The sequence below is a fragment of the Orcinus orca genome, chromosome 2, assembly GCF_937001465.1.
Source record: "Orcinus orca chromosome 2, mOrcOrc1.1, whole genome shotgun sequence".
In the NCBI taxonomy this organism is placed as follows: domain Eukaryota; kingdom Metazoa; phylum Chordata; class Mammalia; order Artiodactyla; family Delphinidae; genus Orcinus; species Orcinus orca.
Genome location: NC_064560.1, coordinates 134,645,343 through 134,667,258, shown reverse-complemented (window position 1 = coordinate 134,667,258; position 21,916 = coordinate 134,645,343). Strand labels below are relative to the sequence as shown.

At 34.7% G+C, this 21,916-nt stretch overlaps 1 protein-coding gene and 1 long non-coding RNA gene across 10 annotated transcripts in view; one reads left to right on the top strand and one right to left on the bottom strand.

Moving 5' to 3' along the window:
• HEATR5A (HEAT repeat containing 5A) overlaps window positions 1–21,916 on the top strand; it is a 111,670-nt gene that overhangs the window by 72,026 nt on the left and 17,728 nt on the right. For 7 of the 8 annotated variants that reach the window (XM_033409919.2, XM_033409921.2, XM_033409920.2 and 4 more), the window contains 10 exons: window positions 1,714–1,903; window positions 2,800–2,969; window positions 6,578–6,604; window positions 8,843–8,981; window positions 11,530–11,709; window positions 13,495–13,734; window positions 15,135–15,316; window positions 17,164–17,232; window positions 18,665–18,844; window positions 20,542–20,761. In XM_033409919.2, the coding sequence (XP_033265810.1) occupies window positions 1,714–1,903; window positions 2,800–2,969; window positions 6,578–6,604; window positions 8,843–8,981; window positions 11,530–11,709; window positions 13,495–13,734; window positions 15,135–15,316; window positions 17,164–17,232; window positions 18,665–18,844; window positions 20,542–20,761 (1,597 nt within the window). The remainder of the gene's footprint in view (window positions 1–1,713; window positions 1,904–2,799; window positions 2,970–6,577; window positions 6,605–8,842; window positions 8,982–11,529; window positions 11,710–13,494; window positions 13,735–15,134; window positions 15,317–17,163; window positions 17,233–18,664; window positions 18,845–20,541; window positions 20,762–21,916) is intronic. The other variant, XM_004282136.4, reaches the window with a different exon arrangement.
• LOC105748663 (uncharacterized) overlaps window positions 15,478–21,916 on the bottom strand; it is a 33,543-nt gene continuing 27,104 nt past the window's right edge. For both annotated transcript variants that reach the window (XR_007475942.1, XR_007475943.1), the window contains exons 6-8: window positions 20,598–20,748; window positions 16,135–16,220; window positions 15,478–16,045 (exon numbers count right to left, since the gene is read on the bottom strand). This is a non-coding gene — a long non-coding RNA (uncharacterized LOC105748663). The remainder of the gene's footprint in view (window positions 16,046–16,134; window positions 16,221–20,597; window positions 20,749–21,916) is intronic.

Here is a 21,916-nt window from a genome sequence, read left to right as displayed (position 1 = left end):
AAACTTTCTCTGTTATTAACCCAAAGTACTGGTCTTCTCCTAAGCTGATCTTCCTACTTTCCTCCCACACATGTCATTCTCGTATCTGCACTTAATGTTTTTCCTGTTGCTCTCCTCTGTTTCTATTCCTTTCTGATAATCCACATTTTTTAGTATTCCAACATCCAGTTTAACCACCTTCCTGTTAAACTTCAACATCCAACATGGCTTTCATTCTTGAGTTTCCAGTAGTTTTTTTTCACATCATCTGTTACTTGAGTTGATTTATAAGGTGTTCCATTCTTTCTTCTTCATTCCTTTAGTACAGTACTTTTTGCTTCTGTTTATTATATTTCTCCTTTTCCCCTTCAAGAAGTCTCTTCTGAACACACATCCTTTTATATTGACTATCTTTTGTTGATTAATTTAAATTGTTCTTTCCATGGCATCCAGTGTCATCAAATCTGACTCTTCTTGATTGCTGCTATCTCTCACCTAATGGGAGTTCATTTTTGTAGCATTTAAAGTACTGTAAGCTTTTCATATACATCTATTGATAAGAGGGGTAAAAGTTTCTCAGTTGATTTCCTAAAAGGAGGACTCTTCAGATACTTCTTGTTATAAAAAGTTCAAGCATACATAAAAGTAGAGAACATGCTATAAGGAACCTCTTATACCCATCATCTAGCTTCAGTGGTTATCAGTGTATGGCCAGTCTTGTTTGAACCAGAGTTGCCAAACTTACTTTATAAAGGGCCAGGTAGTAAATTATTTAGGCCTTACATGTTATACAGTCTCTGTCAACTGCTCAATTCTGCCATTATAGCAGGAAAGCAGCCATAAATAATATGTAAACAGATGAGCATGACTGTGTTTCGACAAAACTTTATTTCTAAAAATAGGTGGCAGGCAAGATTTGGCTCAAAGGCATTTTGTTTGTTTAATATATAAATACATATTTATATATAACATGTATATTTGTTTTATAAATATAAATATTTATAATATTTATATTTATAAATATATTTATTTTTATATACTTATAACACTGCACCTGTTAGAAGTGTGCATCTCTGTGAATAAAGTGTAGAAACTGAATACACCATGTAACCAGCACCTAGATCAAGAAACAGAGCAATATCAATACCCCAAACACTCTCCTCATGTTCTCTTCTAGTTACTACCTGTCCCACCAAGGATAACCACTATCCTAATTTGCAACAGCATATATTAGTTTTGCCTGCTTTTATACTTTATATCAATGGAATCATATGGTATGTACTTTTTTATGTCTGGCTTTCTTCAACACAGTGTTCAAGAGATTTGTCTGTAATTGTTGCATGTAGTTGTAGATATTGTTGAATCTTTTAAAAACTTGAATTTTCATTTTCTATATAGATTAAACATTAAACAGTTCTCAACAAGCCAGATTTAGTTCAAGCTGTTAGCTAAAGAATCAAACACTGTATGGAATTCTTAGTGCTGAGATATATGCACATATGCCATTCTAAATTAGGCATTTGTCTCTCGATTGTTTTTTACTGGATATTTAAAGAGAAAAATTTTCTTAAAACTCCTGAAGTTCTCCATTTCTCTCTCCAAGTTAGTAATAACACACAAATACTTTACTGTGCTATTACATTATCACTTGCTTCAACAAAAGAACAACTCATTGTGTTTTATGTTTCTTAATGCTGCTATAACATTTTAAATTGTTTTTCTCTGTCTTCACAGACCTGGGCACTGCATTCTCTCTCATTGATAATTGATTCTGCTGGCCCACTCTATTATACACATGCAGAACCAACCCTTTCTCTTATTATTATGTTGTTGTTAAATGTGCCTCCTACTCATGCTGAAGTTCACCAAAGCCTTGGTCGCTGTTTGAATGCCCTTATTACTACACTGGGTCCAGAACTACAAGGTATGCATAGCTGCTTTTGTGATGTTTTACATAAAAATATATGCGTAAAAATGAATTCAGTTCCTATTATTGACTCAAACATTTCTCAGTAAAGTGAAGTTTAGCGGAATGCTCTTTTCAAATATATGGGCAGAATGTTGAGAACAGTCTTGGGAAGACTTTGACTCCTCGATGACAACATGATAGAAAAAACATAGAAACTTAATCTAAGCTTCACCAACTATTACTTAATTGGGTGACTTTGGGGAAATCCTCATGTCTCTAAGCTTTAGTTTCCTCTTCTATCAAATAAAAGAAAATGTGAAAACCCTTGTGATTGGCACATAGTAGGTGCTCCGTATATTTTGTTAAAATAAATGCTAGTCTTATTTTTCTTACCTTGAAAAGATAAGGAGTACCATATTTAGAAAGATTAGATATGTCCTAAAAATGCTTCCCTTAACAAGTAAAATGACAGACATGAAATGGAATAGTTTAAAGAACTCTATCTCTTTTAAGATATAAATGACAAAGCCCCCAAACTCAGTTATTCTGATCTATTCAAATGCAAAGTACATGATTTTAATATATGAAAAGCAACTCTCAGTACAAGCAGGGTGAAGTTTATTAGCACTTTCTAATTCTACTTTTCATGAAAATTTGATGTAAACTGAAGATAGTCGTAGGTTCTTCTTTGCCTAACGATTTGTTTTACCATAAATCTTTCAGACTAAAAATAACTAACATAATCTAAAAATCTATAACCTGGATTATCCCTGCTTTTGTAGAAGAAATTTACTTCACAGAACCTTAAGTTTAAGATTGGGGGAAAAAAGAAATTTTAAGCCCAGTAATATATGTTTAAAGGGTAATGATTTTATAGGCCAATTATTAAAAGCTTTCTGCTTTCATTTTAGGTAACAGTACTTCCGTTTCTACCCTAAGGACTTCCTGTCTGTTGGGTTGTGCAGTGATGCAAGATAACCCAGACTGCCTTGTCCAAGCTCAGGCCATCTCATGCCTTCAGCAGCTTCACATGTTTGCTCCACGACATGTCAACTTGTCTAGCCTGGTCAGCTGCCTCTGTGTGAGTATAAAATTGTATATGTCCTTAGTTTCTATTATTGGAAATTTAAATAAATTTAATTATTCTCTAGACTGTACAATAGCTATTTTCCCTCATTTCTGGTCTTTTTTGGGCGGTGGGGGGCAACTTCATATAATCATATCTTAAACCTCTCATATATTGAACTTAGTATTTGGAATATTGATTCATTAATCAGTAAAGGCATACTGAGTGCTAATATCACAGGTAGTATATAATGCTTATAGGACCTGGAAATATTTATGTGGTAACATCTATTTTTTCCTACTTTTTCTTCCTCTTTCCCAAATTATTACATATAAAGTTCTTTTCATCCCAGATGGGCAAATAATATTTTTCCTTAATATTCTAGTAGCATATGCATCAATATCTGGGTTCTAATAGTGTATCTAATGAATATAGAAAGGTGAAGGTGATCCATAAAAAAGTTCTGATGAGATGGTTCGTAATCATCAGTGGTTTTAAGATTTACCTTGAGCGTCACCAGTTTCTATCTGGACTTGCCTGAAAAAGTTGAGTTACACTTGGAGTTAAAACTTGACACCGGGGACTTCCCTGGTGGCGCAGTGGTTAAGAATCCGCCTGCCAATGCAGGGGACACGGGTTTGAGCCCTGGTCTGGGAAGATCCCACATGTCATGGAGCAACTAAGCCCATGCGCCACAAGTACTGAGCCTGCGCTCTAGAGCCTGCGAGCCATAACTACTGAGCCCATGTGCCATAACTACTAAAGCCCATGCACCTAGAGCCTGTGGTCTGCAATAAGAAAAGCCACTGCCATGAGAAGCCCATGCACCGCAACGAAGAGTAGCCCCCACTCGCCGCAACTAGAGAAAGCCCGCACGCAGCAACGAAGACCCAGTGCAGCCAAAAATAAATAAATAAATAAAATTTTAAAAAACCGCAAAAAACTTGACACCGTTGCTTTTCAACTTTTTCTGGCCCTGTAATGTTCACAGCACACTCCCCTTAGTAACATGACAGTTGAGAATCATTACTTTAGACAGACCTTTCATTTTCAAGCTAAAGACAAAATATGCATTTCATGCCTTGAAAGAACCTCAAAAATCAGTAAAACCAACCTTCTAAATAAAAATATAAACTAAAGACCAAAAAGTGAAATATTTTGCCCAAGGTAACATACCTAGGTAGTAGTAGCTCTAAGCCTAGAATCCAGGTTTCTGAACTCCTTGTCCAGTCCTCGTTTCATTACTTCATATTGACTTTGTAGTTATGGACCCTCTTAGCTCTGCTCCCTCCTAGCTATGTGGCCTTAGGGACGTCCCATAACCTCCTCCAGCCTCAGTTATCATGTTTGTAAAACATGAGGATTACACAAGATGCCACCTATAAATGCACTTGTCCTCGGCACTTAATACCCACTCAGTAAATTGTAATTGTTTTTATTTTCTTAACATGTAACTTAAACATAGAATTGTATTTATCTCCATATTGATTTTCATAGTCATAATTATGTAAGACTCTTAAAGAGAGGACATGACTGACTTTTCTGATAGAAACTTTGTTTTCTATCTGGGTTAAACATGTATTAGAGAAAACAGCACTTACTGGAAAAGAATTTTACCTTTATCATTCAGCAACTTTTCCCCAGGAATATTACTCTTTATATTTGAAGAACAATTGCCAATACCAATTACTGAAAAATACCCACTACTTTGCAAGTTGATCTAAGTTTCTACTCTCCATTTAAATATAACAACACTGGGACTTCCCTGGTGGCGCACTGGTTAAGAATCCGCCTGCTAATGCAGGGGACATGGGTTCGAGCCCTGGTCTGAGATGATCCCACATGCCACGGAGCAGCTAAGCCCGTGCGTCACAACTACTGAGCCTGCGCTGTAGAGCCTTCAAGCCACAACTACTGAGCCTGCATGCCACAACTACTGAAGCCCACACGCCTAGAGCCCGTGCACTGCAACAAGAGAAGCCACTGCAATGAGAAGCTCATGCACCGCGATGAAGAGTAGCCTCCGCTCGCCACAACTAGGGAGAAAGCCCGTGCATAGCAACGAAGACAAAACATAGCCTAAATAAATAAATAAAAACAATACTGCCATTTTTTCTTCTTGAATCATAGTAGAAAATTTCCATTAATACCCTTTTAAAATTTCTTCTTTAACTGATACATGAATTCATTTATTAAGTAAAGTTTATTGAGAAATAAAAAGCAAGACTAACTACTAATTCATTGTGAATTAGATCTGATCAAATTCAGTAGTCTTTTCTTTTACTAGACTGAGAAGGTTACATACAAAGAAGAATAGAGACTGTTCTCAGATCTTTTTTTTAGGTACATTCAGAGCAACTGAGAAAATCAGAAGGAACAATTACAGGTCTTATTCATGTTACTCATAATACTTAAGCTATAAAATGATTTTTCTTATACAGAAATTAAATTCAAAAATTGCTATCACTAGCAATTTTGTGTTAGCAAAACTTGTGTTAATTTTGTATCTTAATATTTTGATTAGTAAAGCTTTTATTCTAAATTTATTATTGTATTTTAAAGTATGCCTTGTAGTAAGAAAATTGGGGCTTCCCTGGTGGCACAGTGATTGAGAATCCACCTGCCAATGCAGGGGACAAAGGTTTAAGCCCTGGTCCTGGAAGATCCCACATGCTGTGGAGCAACTAGGCCCGTGTGCTACAACTACTGAGCCTGTGCTCTAGAGCCCGCAAGCCACAACTATTGAGCCCTTGTGCTACAACTACTGAAGCCCGCGCACCTAGAGCCTGTACTCCACAACAAGAGAAGCCATCACAATGAGAAGCCCGCGCACCACAGGGAAGAGTAGCCCCCGCTTGCAATAACTAGAGAAAGGCTGCGGGCAGCAACGAAGACCCAACGCAGCCAAAAATAAATAAATAAAATAAATAAATTTATTAAAAAAAGATGCTTTTGCTTTCCTATTAACAACTTTATTATCAGGTTTCTTTTCTACATAGAACTTATTTAGCATGAAGTGTTTTCATATTAACTAAAATTCCCTGAGTATTCAGAATACATTTAATCATTAGGAAGGAATCTTACTGCAAAGGGTTTTCTTCTAACTGCATGCTATTTAACTTCCATTCTGAACCTGGCATTAGCTACACTCGCAATTCTGACTACTCACAGTTTTAAAACTTGGCTTCCAAGAGTAAGAAATCTATAATTAACTTGTGATGAGGTAAACCATTAACTTGGTCCCTTGCTGGACACCTGTTCATGTGAATGTAATCCAGATCACTCCTTTCACACTCATGTCTACTTGTTCTGGTTTTGTTACTGAGGCTTAATGAAAGATTCCAAAAGAAAACCTAATTACACAAATGTGCATTTTGAAATTATTGTATTTTTTTATATCTTTACATCTTGAGTTGACTGTTTTTAAAATCTTACCTCAACTCATATGTTAAGTTGGAAAATGAAGTATTTATGGCATATTTTTTAAAGCTGAAGCTAAGCCAGTTTGAATGATAGCTCTATTAACATTTACATTTTAATGCTTAGCTGACTGTTGTCAAAGTCATCCTAGTATTTATCTTTTGGTTTTGTCATGACCAGTCTGTCATTTGTTTTTTGTGCAGGAGATCTTGTTGGATAATTCTGTGTTGGTAGGTCCCTGACCCTGGATTCCTAACTTTTTTTGAGGTTTGCAGTGCTGTTTCTTTGTGTTGTGTTTTCTTTTTTTTTGGTTGTAGATGTTCTTGTTTTCCTCTGCATCTCTTTGTTTAAGCTAACCATTAATGCAAAGTCCAGTGTGTATAGCATGTTACATGGTGTTTATTTAATACCCATGTAAACAAATCCTCCCTAACCTTCTCCAGCTGGTGCACTCACTCCTTGCACTTAATTTTGCATCATTTTGATTTAATGTATTCATTTCAGAAAGGAATTGTAATTACAGTTTGATTTAATTTCTATATTTTGCTTGCTTGATTTGTTTGCCTTAATCCACTCTATTCCTCTTCCCAATATAAATGCTGGAGAATGACATGGAAATATTAAGCGTTCCATTTCGCTTTGTGTGACGGCCTTTTAATATTTTTTCTACCAAACAAGTAAAGAGTACTTTTGAGCATGCTTTTTCTAAAAGATTGTTTGACCAGCCTGAATAAACGCTGCACCTGCCTTGTATTATATGCTTGTAAAACTCCAGTTAAAGTAACTAATAGATTTATTAACTTTTCTTTAAAATTGTCTTGAGTGCTTTTTTGTCATTGTTGTTAAATATAGCCGTAATCTTGGGCATGAATTAACCTAATCGTTTACATTTTAACTTCTCTGTTATCCTGTATACTAGTTTCTAACAGCAGAGTTCTTAAACATGACTAGAATGACATGACCTTGAGACTTTGTGAATGGCATTCCTGTCTTTCCACTTCTGAGTTCATGATATAGCTTGAGGGTATAATAGAACATATTTATAAAGCAGTTCTCATCTGTATGTTTCACTGCTAATATATTCACAAACTTTTCTTGCCTTTTATCTTCTGATAAAATTAAGGATTTAGCTCTCTTTGCATGTATCATATATCACAAACCAGCTGCCACTACGTACTCTTTTCCTCAGAATTTTGCCTCTGGTCTTTTCAACAGACTCACCTACTTCAGTCCTGTCTTTGACACATAAACCAGATCTAAAGGCACATATATGAATTATGCCATTATTTCTAAAATTTTGCTCAGAAAAATCACTATTATAAGAACATTTATTGTCATAAGCCACACCAAACTGGTCGTTATTTTCATAGTTAGGACAAAATAAATTTCAAAATCTCTAGGCTTTATTCTACTTATGAAATCATTAACAATTGGTATCCAGAAACCTTTGACTTGTTTTAATTGCTCATTTAAGGTATATCACCAATTGTATCATTTACCCTAGGTAGACACAACCTATTGAGATTTACATGGTTTAAATACTTTTCAGTAAAAATATGTATTGAGCCTATCATTCTGAGCAGAAATATTCTCTATTGCTAAGACATTTACATATCTATGTACATATATGTATATTCATATATAAGTAGATATACATGTATAAAATTTGCTCTCTATAATGTTGTTTCTAGAGAGCATTTTCGGTGAATATGTTTTCTGAGTAAGACTCTTTCTGCCTTTATTTGAAAATGCATTTACTTACTATGTATGGCATCTGAATAAACTACTACTGATAGATGCTGCATTAATAATAACTAACATTTATCGAGTGCTTACTATTTGCCAGGTACTGTGCTAAGCACTTTTGCATGTTTCTTTGTGTTGACTTCACAACAGCCCTGTGAGATGGGGGTAGTGTTATCTCCATATAACAAATGAGGAAACTGAGACACAGAGAGGTTAAATAGCTTGCCCAAGGTCACACAGCTAGTAAGTCATGGGTCTAGGACTCAGACAGTTTGACTCCAGAGCCTCCATTTTAACCAGTATGCTACAGTGCTTATATGGATTTGTATAAACTTCTACTTAGAGATACATAAAACATTATAATATAGTTCCATGAGCACATATATATAAGCTGCAAATTCTTTCTCCATTGTATCTCTTTTGTCTCTCAAAACTGTTTTACTCATATAAATTTTATGTCTTCTAACATTGTCAGGAGGCTTTTGCTTGGATTTGTTTATGAATATTGCCTAATAAATACATGTATTACTCCTTAAGCTGTTTCTAAGTTGTATAATAAAAAATATGTGCTAGGATAGTTGAAGTTTCTGTGTATTTAGTAAATTGTGTCCAGCCCATCACTGGGCTGGACACAATCAGGAGGGGTCCAGTGAATATCTGTTAGATGTATTGAATGCCACCAAGAATTTCAGCTCTTTTACTTCCCAAATGGTGTTTTTCAGGTGAATCTTTGTAGTCCCTATTTGTTACTGAGACGAGCAGTACTGGCTTGTTTACGTCAGCTTGTTCAGAGAGAAGCAGCTGAAGTTTCAGAACACGCTGTTATGCTTGCTAAGGATAGCAGAGAAGAGTTGACTCCAGGTAGTTCTTTTTATCAGTATTATCTCCAGCTCAGATGACTGTTTTAATCTTAAATCTTCCATATAAACATGAGTTTTTAGAACGAAATTTAAAAGTTAGTATATAATGTCTTAAACCTGCTACAAGTGATAATTGCTAACAATGATTATCATTCCACCCAGTGATGTTCCTGGTTTAGATAATGGTTCTCCATCTTAGGCCCCCTACAGCAGCGACATCCACCTCACCTTGGAACTTGTTAGAAATGCAGATTATTGGACCCCATCCTAAATCTGCTAAACCAGAAATCTGGCAGTAGAGCCCAGCAATCTCTTACTTATTTTTCTACAATAATGATAATGGTACTGAAGTTTGAGAGCCATTGGTTTCAAACGAGTTTTTTTACAATAATGGATTGAAACTGGATTTAGCGCTGAAGTCATTTTATCATATATGCCTGTCTTCCCCCTAAATCTCATTCAATAAAATTTCTCATAGATGAATATGCTTCAAGTTAAAGGATTTTTATACCCTTTCTATATTTTAGAGCTGAATTAAAGGATTTCTTGGCCAGTAAGATTTGTTTTAAGTATGTCTCTTCATTTAAAAATTATGTGAATAACTCAAACATGCATGTAAATTCAAACAGCCTATAAAAATAGTAATGATAATATCTTACACTTTAAAAGTATATAGTTTCCCAAGTGCTGTCACACTTTTAGGTCTCAGACTTCATAAACCTTTCCAATATCTAAAGCTCTCAGATCTATAATGTATTTTACTGTCATGCTGTGCTCTTTAAATTAGTTTTATTATTATATTAAAACCTTTGCTCTGACTTGAGCTTATCAGCATTGCTGAACTGTTATAGTCATCAGACAGGTTGCAGAACATGGTTAATGTGTGGTATTCTCCCCAAAGTGACCTTTAACTTATATTCACCACTGGAATTATCTGTATTTGTTGCTTTAGGATTTTATTATGTAACTGTACTGGTACATAATTATTGAATTAGCTGTGTGATTAAAATTATAGTAAAGGGGCTTCCCTGGTGGCGCAGTGGTTAAGAACCCGCCTGCCCTGGTCTGGGAAGATCCCACATGCTGCAGAGCAGCTAAGCCCATGAGCCACAACTACTGAGCCTGCGCTCTAGAGCCTGAAAGCCACAACTACTGAGCCTGCGTGCCACAGTTACTGAGGCCCGCGTGCAGAGAGCCCGTGCGCCGCAGCAAGAGAAGCCACTGCAACTAGAGAAAGCCCATGCTCAGCAATGAAGACCCAACACAGCCAAAAATAAAAGAAAAATTTATAGTAAAGAACTCATATTCCTTCTTAAAAGTTTTGTAATTTTTCAAACCCATGGAAAAGTTGAAAGAAATGTGCAGTGAACACATAGATTCACCTACTATCTTTACGATACTCATTTTATATATCTCTCAGTATATATACACACACACACAAACCTTGTGCCAAACCATCTGAAAGCAGGTTGCAGGCATCATGATGGTTCACCCCTAAATACTTATTTGCATTTTTCAAGGACATTCTCCTACATGACCACATGTTATTTCCATACCTAGTAAAATCAACATTAATTTAGTAGCTTCATAGAATGTACAGTCCTCGCACAAATTTCCCATTATAGTCCTTTATAATACTCTTTCCTACCCCTCTCACCCCCATCCAAATTTATGATCCAGTCATGACTCACACATTACATTGGGCTGTTCTGACTCCTAATCAGAAACATTCCTACCTCCTCCTTCTGATCTTTAAAAGATAACTCCTCTTTTAAAATAGTAGCATAATCTTTAGAACTAAATGCTTTCATAATTGCCAAATGAGTTAAATCTTCAAGAGAAAATGTATACGTTCTTTTGACATTTTCAGAATTAGAGGAAATAGACACTAGATCAAGGTTTTTATTTCTTTTTTGAGATGATTTATTACTTTGCAGTGAGAATATTGTGTAGTAATTTATATTAATTCAGTAGTCTTCTTTAGATCCACTGTAGTTTAGTTGCAGTAATTAAACACTGTTCTCCATACAATAGTTGTTTTGTCTGAGTTTTACTCTCATGTTAATAAATGTAAAGCTTTTATACCAGAATAAGTAAAACTTAATTATGATTATTTATTTGAATTAACTTTAAAGAAAAGATAAAATAATCATACCAAGAAACATTGTATAAATTTTCATAAGTATTGGGGTTTTTTTAATATAAGTATTAGAAAGTATTTTTTTATAAAGTATTAGAAAGTATTTTTATAAGTATTAGAATGCTAATTGGGTTTAAATGTTTATCTAATTTAAGGAAAACATATTAGTTAACTCTTAATATTTATCTTTCAATGACATTGCATAAAAAATAACTTTGCAGTGTTGTGAATAATTACCAAACTTGAATTGTGAACTAAAATAGACCTCAGTAGGTTGAGGTGCAATATTTGGACTAGTTCTTTAGAAAATATTTGCATGTAATATTTTAATAACTACTGAATGTGTGTGCTTCTCATATGGCAGTTTTGTTTTCTGTATTACTTAGATCATCGATTTTCTTCTTGTCAGATGCTAACATCAGAGAAGTAGGCCTTGAAGGGGCCTTATTGACCTTACTTGACAAAGAGACAGATGGGAGATTATGCCATGATATCAAAGAGACATTAAACCATATGCTCACATCTATGGCAGTGGATAAACTCTCCTTTTGGTTAAAGCTTTGTAAAGATGTACTTGCTGCATCAGCTGGTAAGTATTGGCGATTACCAGCCAACATAATAAAATTAAAAGTAAGAGCATTATCTAAAATTGGTTGCTAGTGACAGTTTATCAATCTGGATATTTGGGTTATAATGGCTTGTTGTTTTTTTAATGGAGATTCTAGTCCAACACTTAAAAGCCTACTTTTTTTTTTTCTTATAATTGTCTTATATGACTTTCCTGTGAAAAACAAACTAAAAATTAGAATTGTTATTTATGCTATAAAAGGGATAACCTAACTTACAGCAGCCCCATCATTTATTTTCATACATATGAGAAATATTTGAGGTGTTGCCTCAAATCAACTTAATAGAAAACTCACCAAGAGTTATGACATTTTGAGCAAGCCAGTTTCTCTACTCTTAATAATGTTAATTTAAATATATTAATAGTGTTGTTTCTCTAATGTCTTTGTTAGTACAAGATAATTATTAGTGAGAAAGTGTGTTAGAGTCTTTAAAATTTATATCCTGGACTAAGAAAATAAATGAGGAAGAAAGAGGATAGAAACCAATTCTGTTCCAGGTATTGTACATATTTTATATGATTTAATCCTTTAACCATCCTATGAGTAGGCAGTATTATTCCATTTTACACGAGAGAAAACAAGACTTGGAAATGTTAAGTAATTTTCCCAAAGACACACACAGATGTATTCAAACCTTAGCCTACATGACTTTAAAATCTTAACTTTTCATAATATTTCAGTAGCTCTCAACTCAGTTACTTAAGCCTTATAATTTAATGTCACTTTGGTCTCTGAGTTAAGTTATGTGAAAGGAAGAAAGGTACCATAAAATTTTGGGCATTTTAAAAAATATTCTTCTCTGTTTACCTCTGTTCTTCTTGGTACTCTTCCGGTGATTTATACCTGCTCTTTCAACCATTATGCTCTACATGTTTTCCTTCTTCAATGTTCTCCTCTATCCCCACTACTTAAGAACTTAGAAGGACTTCTTCAAAATAAAAAAATATATGTGCATAGATAGGTTGATTATACCTTTCTGGTATCTTACCTATCTTTTTAAAAATTTTTAATAGCTCAATTTTATTTCACCATTTATTCTTTATCCTTTGTAGTTTGCCTCTATCCCTTTTTATTAGGAAAACCCACATTTCAGTCTCTGTTTGCTTCTCAGTTTTAAGACAGGAGTTCGCCTTAACTTTATTTGTAACATCATTACTATCTATTGTATCACACTCAAAAAATGTTGACATACAAGATAATTTAAGGAAAACAAGTTGGTTTGTTTTATAGCATAAGTTCCAATTTAAGTCGAGTTAAACAGTTAATAAGTTAGCAGTTAGTATAATATTAAGGGGAAATAATTTACTACTTAATGGCTCTGGCCATCAGGACAATTTGAGACTGTAATTACAGCAATGGGTCTGTACTGAAAAAAACATTTTTGGACATTTTTAGTGGGTTCAGGAACCTTCTTAAATTCATTCAAGGCCCCAGTGTTAAAACAACATCTCTAGTTCTATCCACCACACTCCCTACTAGGGAATTCTGAGCTTCCTTAAGCATATCCATCTACATACAGGGGATTGATAATTATTCTAGTATCATGTTCAGTTTTCACTTTAAATATAATTTAACAACTTTGTCATTTTTTAAGAATAGTTCTTTTTAGCATTTCTTTAGATACCACTGTTACTAGTAGTCATTTTGATCAACAGTAATTCTAGTCTGTACTTGAAGTCATTGTGTCCCTTTATAAATATATCTTCCAACTGATTGTGATTATGTGTATTCTCCCTTGATAAAAGATTTTACAACTGTAACTTGTGTGGATACAATGCAAGAAGAGGAAGGAGATAAAGGGGATGATGCTTCAGTTCTGACCATCAGAAATGATGGCAGACCTCATCCTTTTACCAATCCGCGATGGGCTACAAGAGTCTTTGCTGCTGAATGTGTCTGCAGGATAATTAACCAGTGTGAGAATGCACACAGTGCACATTTTGACATCGCTTTAGCACAAGAAATGAAAAAAAGGGATTCAAGAAGTAAGTGGCATAATAATGAAAAGACCAAATGATATACATTGAAATGCTGTCTGCCTATAGTATATTTTTAATGTTCAAATACATTTTTAATGATTAAACTTCTTAAATTCACATTCACTTTTGTTTAGTGGACATATGTGATATATTAAGTTTATAGAGAATAGTCATGTTCTTGGAAAGTAGTATGTACATTAGCTAGTTGCCAAATTTTATTTTCTAAATTTTATTTTCTGAATTGTAACTTAGAGCAGTTTTGCTCATAGATTATTTTGGTTTCAAGGATATTACCTAGAAAATATTTAAGTCTATCTCAATGTAAAGTAAACCGAGTTGTAAGACCATTTTGACCTTTTATTGTTCAGTTTTATTATTTTTACCTAAATGCGTGTGGGTTATGGTTTAATGTCTAATTTTTTAAAATCACTTAAGCACATATGTTCAAAGACTAAATGCTCATGTCTCAGTGCCTTGGAAATATTCTTTACCTGACAAAAGAATCATAAGGCAAGATGTTGTTATGGTCAGTCTGAGAGTATGAATTAAGTATTTCTATTTTAATTGTTTTTCAAGCAAGCATTTATTGAGTCTCTTATTTGTGATGAGCACTATTCTGATATACGTGCTTACTGACTCCTGTGCTCCCAATTAAAACTGTAATTGGCACTTACTAAGATGAGTTGGTTTCTTCAGTGTGACCTATAACTAGTATACTTCTTTGAATTGGTCTCACATATTTTTTAGGTAAAGGTTAGTTGTACCTGTAAACATTTTATTGTTGGAACAGTGTTAAATGATTGTCTTATGTCTCTCCCCAGTAGAATTATTATACCAAAGAATATATTGTAGGCGTGAAAGGAATTATCATTTATAATTTAACAGCTAGAAATATTTTTATGCTCCCATCATTTGTGTGTGTGGCAGGACATGCAAAAAAGTAAGGTAATGTAGTCCATATAAAGAACCACATAAAACTTTTTTTAAAGGGACATTAAGTCTTTTAGCCTCAACTTGATGTAAAGAGGATGATTAAATTACTGCCTAATTCATCAAAACCCAGTCTCCTAAGTACCTTCTAATGTACTTTTATCAGAAAGTCTGAACAAAATTTTTATTGAAGGTACTATTAGTACTCTTTTAAAGGATGCTAATTCTGCCTTTGTTTTTGAATAGCTGCATAATTACTTGCTTTGGGATAGTTGTTTGTATGTGAGTATTTGCACTGGTGCAGTAAAGCCAGTTTAAAGTCTGTATTTAACAAACAGTAAAATGTAAATCAAATCAGAAGTACTTAAAAGAAAGTCTAGGTTATGAAATTAAAAGGAGGAAAAATTATCACTTAACATAAATCTTAGTTCCAGCGTATTCTTTTTCTTAATAAGATATTTTTTTTAATATTGCAGATGACTTTTTGGTGCTACATCTTGGTGACTTAATTCGCATGGCTTTTATGGCTGCCACAGATCACAGTGATCAGCTCCGTCTTTCTGGCCTTGAAACACTGTTAGTTGTTATTCGGCGATTTGCAACTATTCCAGAACCAGAGTTTCCAGGTCATGTGATTCTGGAACAGTATCAAGCCAATGTAAGCTCTTTCTACTAGAGAATTTTATTATTATTAAAAGTCTGTGGAACTAACTGGCATGTCACCTTTTAATATGTAAATGAGTATGTATCTCTGCTAATATATCACCAGTATAATCAGTATATGTTTAAAGAAGAAATCTTCATGTAAAAGCAAAATAATACATAAAACAGGTCTTTTACAACACTAAAGGTTAATTTTCATAATTAAAACCTTTTTGGTAATTTTGGGGGAATAAAGGGCTTTTTTAAAAAATTAACATTCATTTACTAAGTTAACCTTTAACAATAACCCTGTGGAATAGGCATTGTTCTTTTTTTTTTTTTTAATTTTATTTATTTTTGGCTGCGTTGGGTCTTCATTGCTGTGCGCGGGCTTTCTCTGATTGTTGCGAGCAGGGGCTACTCTTCGTTGCAGTGCACAGGCTTCTCATTGCAGTGGCTTCTCTTGTCGCGGAGCATGGGCTCTAGGCACGCGGGCTTCAGTAGTTGCAGCACGCTGGCCCTAGAGCGCACAGGCTTCATTAGTTGTGGCGAATGGGCTCTAGAGCACAGGCTCAGTAGTTGTGGCGCACAGGCTTAGTTGCTCCACGGCATGTGGGATCTTCCCGGACTGGGGCACGAACCCGTGTCCCCTGCATCGGCAGGCGGACTCTCAACCACTGCGCCACCAGGGAAGCCCTCTGTAAGCTTTTTAACTGGTGTTTTTTTGACTGGTGCATTAAGCAGCCTAGGAGGAACAAGGAAGATAACAAAATCATCACATATTATATCATACACATCACATGTAATCCTTCAGTAGCATTCATCCAAGGATACCTCTCATGATTCAAAGGCAGCTTCTGATGGCTGGCAGTTAGGGAATCCAGAGCAGTTCACCAGTTGGTTAGCAGGCTCCATCACATCTTCCCAGCAGGTAATGCCAATGTGTGTTTAGGGAAAGAGCAAAAGGAAGGGACAGGAGTTAGATACAACTAATCACATTAGACTAAAATATTATAATTCAACTTACTTAAAGGGAGCTCTGTTTATTATTAATTAATTTATTTGTATGTTTATTTTTGGCTGTGTTGGGTCTTTGTTTCTGTGCGAGGGCTTTCTCTAGTTGCGGCAAGCGGGGGCCACTCTTCATCGCGGTGCGCGGGCCTCTCACCATCGTGGCCTCTCTTGTTGCGGAGCACAGGCTCCAGCTGCACAGGCTCAGTAGTTGTGGCTCACGGGCCCAGTTGCTCCGCAGCATGTGGGATCCTCCCAGACCAGGGCTCGAACCCATGTCCCCTGCATTGGCAGGCAGATTCTCAACCACTGCGCTGCCAGGGAAGCCCCTCTTATATTTTTAATGCTCTTAAAATTGCAAATGATAGAAATAAAATTACCACTCACTTAAGGAGGAAAGGAAAATTGTTTTCAGGAACCGTAGTTGGCTCTGCTTTCTTCTGCACTGGCTTTATTCTCAAGTTTGCCCTCTCCAAGTGGTATCAAGATGGCTCTCTTAGCATCCAGAGTCTTTTAAAGAGAGAGCTTCTTTCCTAGTACTCCTAGCAAATGTCCTCAGGAGAGCTTTCATTATCCCAGTGTGGGTCCCTGGAGCCAGACAGTGCTCACAACTCCATAGTAACAACATGGGCTGAGAGTTGTGGAGAGAGAAAGTTCCCCAAAGGAAAACTTGGATGCACTTAGCTAAAAACGGGAAGATATGCTGGGCAGGCAAAAACAAAAGATGTTCATAATACATATGATAAATAACTAATTTAAAAAAAGAACTAATTTTAAAATAACATTAAAATGAGAAAAAGTTTGTGCTATTTTACTTTTTAATGCTTGAATGAGCCTGTAATGTCTTGCCAGGTAGGAGCGGCACTTAGACCAGCCTTCACCTCAGAGACGCCACCTGATGTCACTGCCAAAGCATGTCAGGTAAAAGGTTAAAAAGATAAATTTTAAGAAAAACCCTCTCTTAGGAAGCAGCTCTCCAGTTAGTATTTGATACCAAGGTTCTACGTTATAGTTGTCTAACCATTAATCTCAGTTGCCCCTTTTCCTTTCCTTTTTAAGTTTAGAGAACTTTTTCTTTCTTATAACTGCATGGTAATCCAATATATGGGTATGTCACCAGCTCCTTAGTGATGGAAATATGGGTTTTTTCGTCTTTTGCTATTATGGATACTGCTGCAGTGAATGACCTTCTTTCTGCATAGGTCATTTCACTGGGTCTAAGCATATCTGTGAGATAAATTCCCTAAAATTGAATTGCTGGGTTCAAGAGTATATTACAGGAGTTTACCAATTTAAACTCCTACCAGCACTGTATGTAAGTGCCTATTTCCCCAAAGTCTCAGCAGCATTGTGAGTTGTCAAACTTAGATTTTTGTGTATATGATGGAGTAAAAAGGGTATCTCAGGATAGTTTAGATTTGTATTTCAAGTGAGGTTGAGCTTTTTTTCATATAGCTGAGAGCCATATAATATACAGTTTTAAATAGTTGCTTTTCTTGGTGTGGTTGTCAGACATTCAATATCCAGACCTGAATGGCCTGAAAGCAGAACTGATGTGAATTAAATTAATTATAATTTTACTCAGTATTTTCAAATTTCTAAATTCATTTGTATTTAGGAAATGTTTGAGAGCCTTCAAATATTCACAGAAGTGTGTTAACTGTTGTCCTGAGTCTAATTTATCATCGTTTTTATTATATGTGTTCTCGCTGTAAGCCACTTGAAATCTTTTGTGAAATGAGATGCACACTAAATAAATATAAAAGAAAAATAAATTTTCTGTAGTAAAAGAGAAATATGGTGACACCCAGGAAAACCTTTATAGATAACCTCTGATAATTGAGTAAACTTTTTGAATTGGAGAATTATTAATGATGTTTTGTTTTTAAAATTAAAAATACCTTCAAAAGAATCAAAATCTTCATTGAGGTTTAAATGGTAGGTAATTTATCTTTCAAGAAAGATAAAATAATTAACCATGCAATTAATCGCTGTTTTTAAAATAATAATAAGGTGAAATAGTCAAGATTGGAGATATAATTCAGATGTTAATCCAAACATTTATGAAAGTGATGCCTTTCATGGCTTAATTTCACTGTGTTAATAACATCTGAAACTCTGATTTATATACTTATTAGCACAGTTTCCTTTCTTCAACCTTAAGACTTCATTCCCTTTTGAAATGCTGGCTTTGACTATCATTATCACCAGTATCCCTTGGGGTTTCTTGATAGCAAGATGATTTCAATGACCAGATTCCTGAGATATGGGTGAGTTTTGCTGAACTCACAAAGGGGGTGTTTATAATTTTTATAATTTTTAAATATAGCCTTTGATTTTCTTAAAAAACTAGGTTTGCAGTGCCTGGATAGCAAGTGGAGTTGTAAGTGACCTTAATGATCTCCGAAGAGTTCATCAGTTGCTTGTTGCATCATTAACAAAAATTCAGGTTGGAAAAGAAGCTCTAAGTCACTTATATAATGAAAGTGCTTCTACCATGGAGATCTTAGCTGTGCTAAAAGCCTGGGCAGAGGTTAGTACTTCTAGAATTTTGGAAGTTGTTAATAAACATCTTAGGCCATAAACTGAAGTTAGCTATTTAAAACACAAATAAGTCTATGTTTAAGGTTGACAGAAGACTTTCAATATGAGGTGTATTTATATGCTAATTGATATTTTGGCCAAGGATTCTAAAGTGCCCTCTGTTGTCTGTTATCTGCTGCTTTTAGCAGGGGCAGTCATGAGAGACATTAATAATAGCCAATGGAAATCAACTTTTATTGAAACCTGAATTATTGGAAATGTGGGTTTGCTCATATATTCTATCAACTCTATAACACATATGTTAATATTTTTTAGTGCTCTTTCATAAAGTTACTTGAATATTAAGTTGGTTTATTTCCTAAGATTAGAGAAATCTTAGAGGGAAGTGCTTAACTCTTCTTTATTTACTTTTCTAATCAGGAAGAAAGCTATATAATTTTTAAATTTACGATGGAAATGTTTACACAGAATAGTACAGTGAACTCATATATACCCGTCATCCAGCTTCAGCAGTTACCAGACTTGTCCAGTCTTGGTTCATATACCACTTTAATGAAGTATATAGTCTCAGATTGCAACTGAGAGAATTAACCAACATATAAGAAAGGGTTTCCTTCAGTGGGGCTAATTAAAATCAGAAGATTGTAAAGTGTCTATTTTTGTCATTATTTAGTGTTGACAAATCTCAGGAAGTAGTTCTGCCTAGATTTAATAAGTTGGATCTAATGATCTTTAACAGTCAACTCTAAATGCTTTAAACATATGCTTTTAATAGAGCAAACAGATTTTGTAATTTCTGTAACCTATTTTATAAATTACTCTGTGCTTATATAGTGTTCTTTGTAATAATTTGAAACTCTATACTCTTGCTTAAGCCATTACTTTCTCCTGTTCTCTCCTTAGTGAAAGTAATGACTAGCCAACAAGTTCCACGTAATTGAGGTCCATAATTATCTGAAATCCTTGGAGCCAGATATATTTGGGATTTAAAATTTGGATGCATATTTCATGTATTCATCTAGGATGTCTGGGACAATACCATAGAATCTGTAATCAAACACTTAAATATATCTGTGTGAAATGTTTGAATATTCACATTGTAGAAATAGCTTCACATAAATTTTTTTGTGTTTTGCCACCAGATTGATTTGCCGACAAACTTAGATTTTTCAGAGCTTTTTGGATTTTGGAGTTATGGATAAAGAGATAGTACACATTATGTACAATGTTGAATACTTTAACATTCTGTAGTCCATGTTAAATCTATATAAACTTTTTATAGTAATTTAGTGGTAACATTGAAAGAAGATATTCAGCTTATTTCAATTCAGAGATGGCTGCCTGTAGCCATATTTTGACATGGATTACAAGGCCATGTCTAGGCTTAGTAAAAGAGAGTGCCATGATCATTTAATTATAGCTGTCATGGTTGTAAACTGCAAGGTGGCAGCATATTTGTCAAATGTTTATTATCCCTAATATATCTCACTGAAGATAATGCTTTTGGATCTTTCTACCCTAGTTTTGTGTGTGTGGTTACATATGTATACCTTCTTGGTATCACAATGCATTTTAAGTCCAGGAGGCAGGCTCAAGGTAAGTCTGCCTCTTCAGCAAGATAAAAATATTGTAACACCTTTTCAGTGGGTACGAGATTTTCCTATTTATAAAGTAACCTTTATACAGGTCTACATAATTGCTGTAGAAAGACATAAAAACCACAAACAACCTTTGAAGACTACCTGTTCAGAAGAGAGTGTCGGAAACGGGTCGATTTCATCAGACGGGCTGCTTGACTTAGTCCACGCAGATCTTGGCACATTAAGTAGGCTCTGGCTTGCTGCGCTTCAGGATTTTGCTCTCCTAACTTTGCCTTCAGAATTTGCCTCCCAGCTTCCTGTTGAAGGTAAGGGGGGGAAATATTTACATAATCCCTAGAATGACAGTCAGTAACATGTATTTTCAAAATTTCTCCGATAGCAGGTAATGTTTATCTGAAACATTTTCCCAGAATAATTTTCATTCATAGAATAAGCACGGGAGAGTTGCTTCAGGGTGGAGACCCTGAAGTTGAATCTCTAAGTCATAAGGCATGCTCGTCTTACCTCACAAGACACTGCCAAATCGCTCTCCAAAGTGGTTACAACAATGTATGTGCAACATACATTGCATACAAACAACATACATTACAAACAGCAACATGCTTCTGTTTTTCTACATCTTCCCATCATTATATGTTATCATTGTTAATAATTTTTGTCAATCTGATGAGTATGAAAGCGTTTCATTGGTTTATTTCCTAGATTGGGAATCTTTTTTCATTGGTTTATGGGACGTTTAAGTTTCTTTTTCCATAAATCACCTAGTCATAATCTTTGCCCATTTTCTACTATTTGACATTTTCTTACTGACTTATTAATCCTTTACATATGTTTAATACTATTCCTTTGTGATTCCATATCTTGCAGGTATCTTCTTTCAGCCTGTAGTTTGCTCTTTCTTTTATCTTTTTAAAAGTAATATAATCAGTTGTTTATGGTTTTTGTATAGTGCCTAATACTTCTTTGTAACTTAAAGTCATAAAGAAATATAAGCTTTACAGTTTTGCTTTTTATATTTTGGACTTTAGTCCAGCTAGAATTTATATTATGTGTGTGGAATGAGGATAGGGATCAAATTTTATTTTTTAATTTTAAAAAAATTTTAAATTAATTTTTATTGGAGTATAGTTGCTTTACAATGTTGTGTTAGTTTCTGCTGTACAGCAAAGTGAATCAGTTATACATATACATATATCTACTCTTTTTTAGATTCCCTTAGGGGTCTAATTTTATAGTCAGTTATTAATATTGCATTTTATGGATTGGATATTTGGTAGCTGCTTTTAATTTTTATGTTATTCCAAAATGGCTATTATTTTTTTTACTCTTTGCTATGAATTTTAGGGTCAGCCTATCAAGTTCTGTTAGAATTTTAATTGGAATTATACACAAAGAGATATGTGGAGTGTTTATTGTACTTTGTACCTTTCAATAGCATTAAAAATGGAAACAAAATGGAA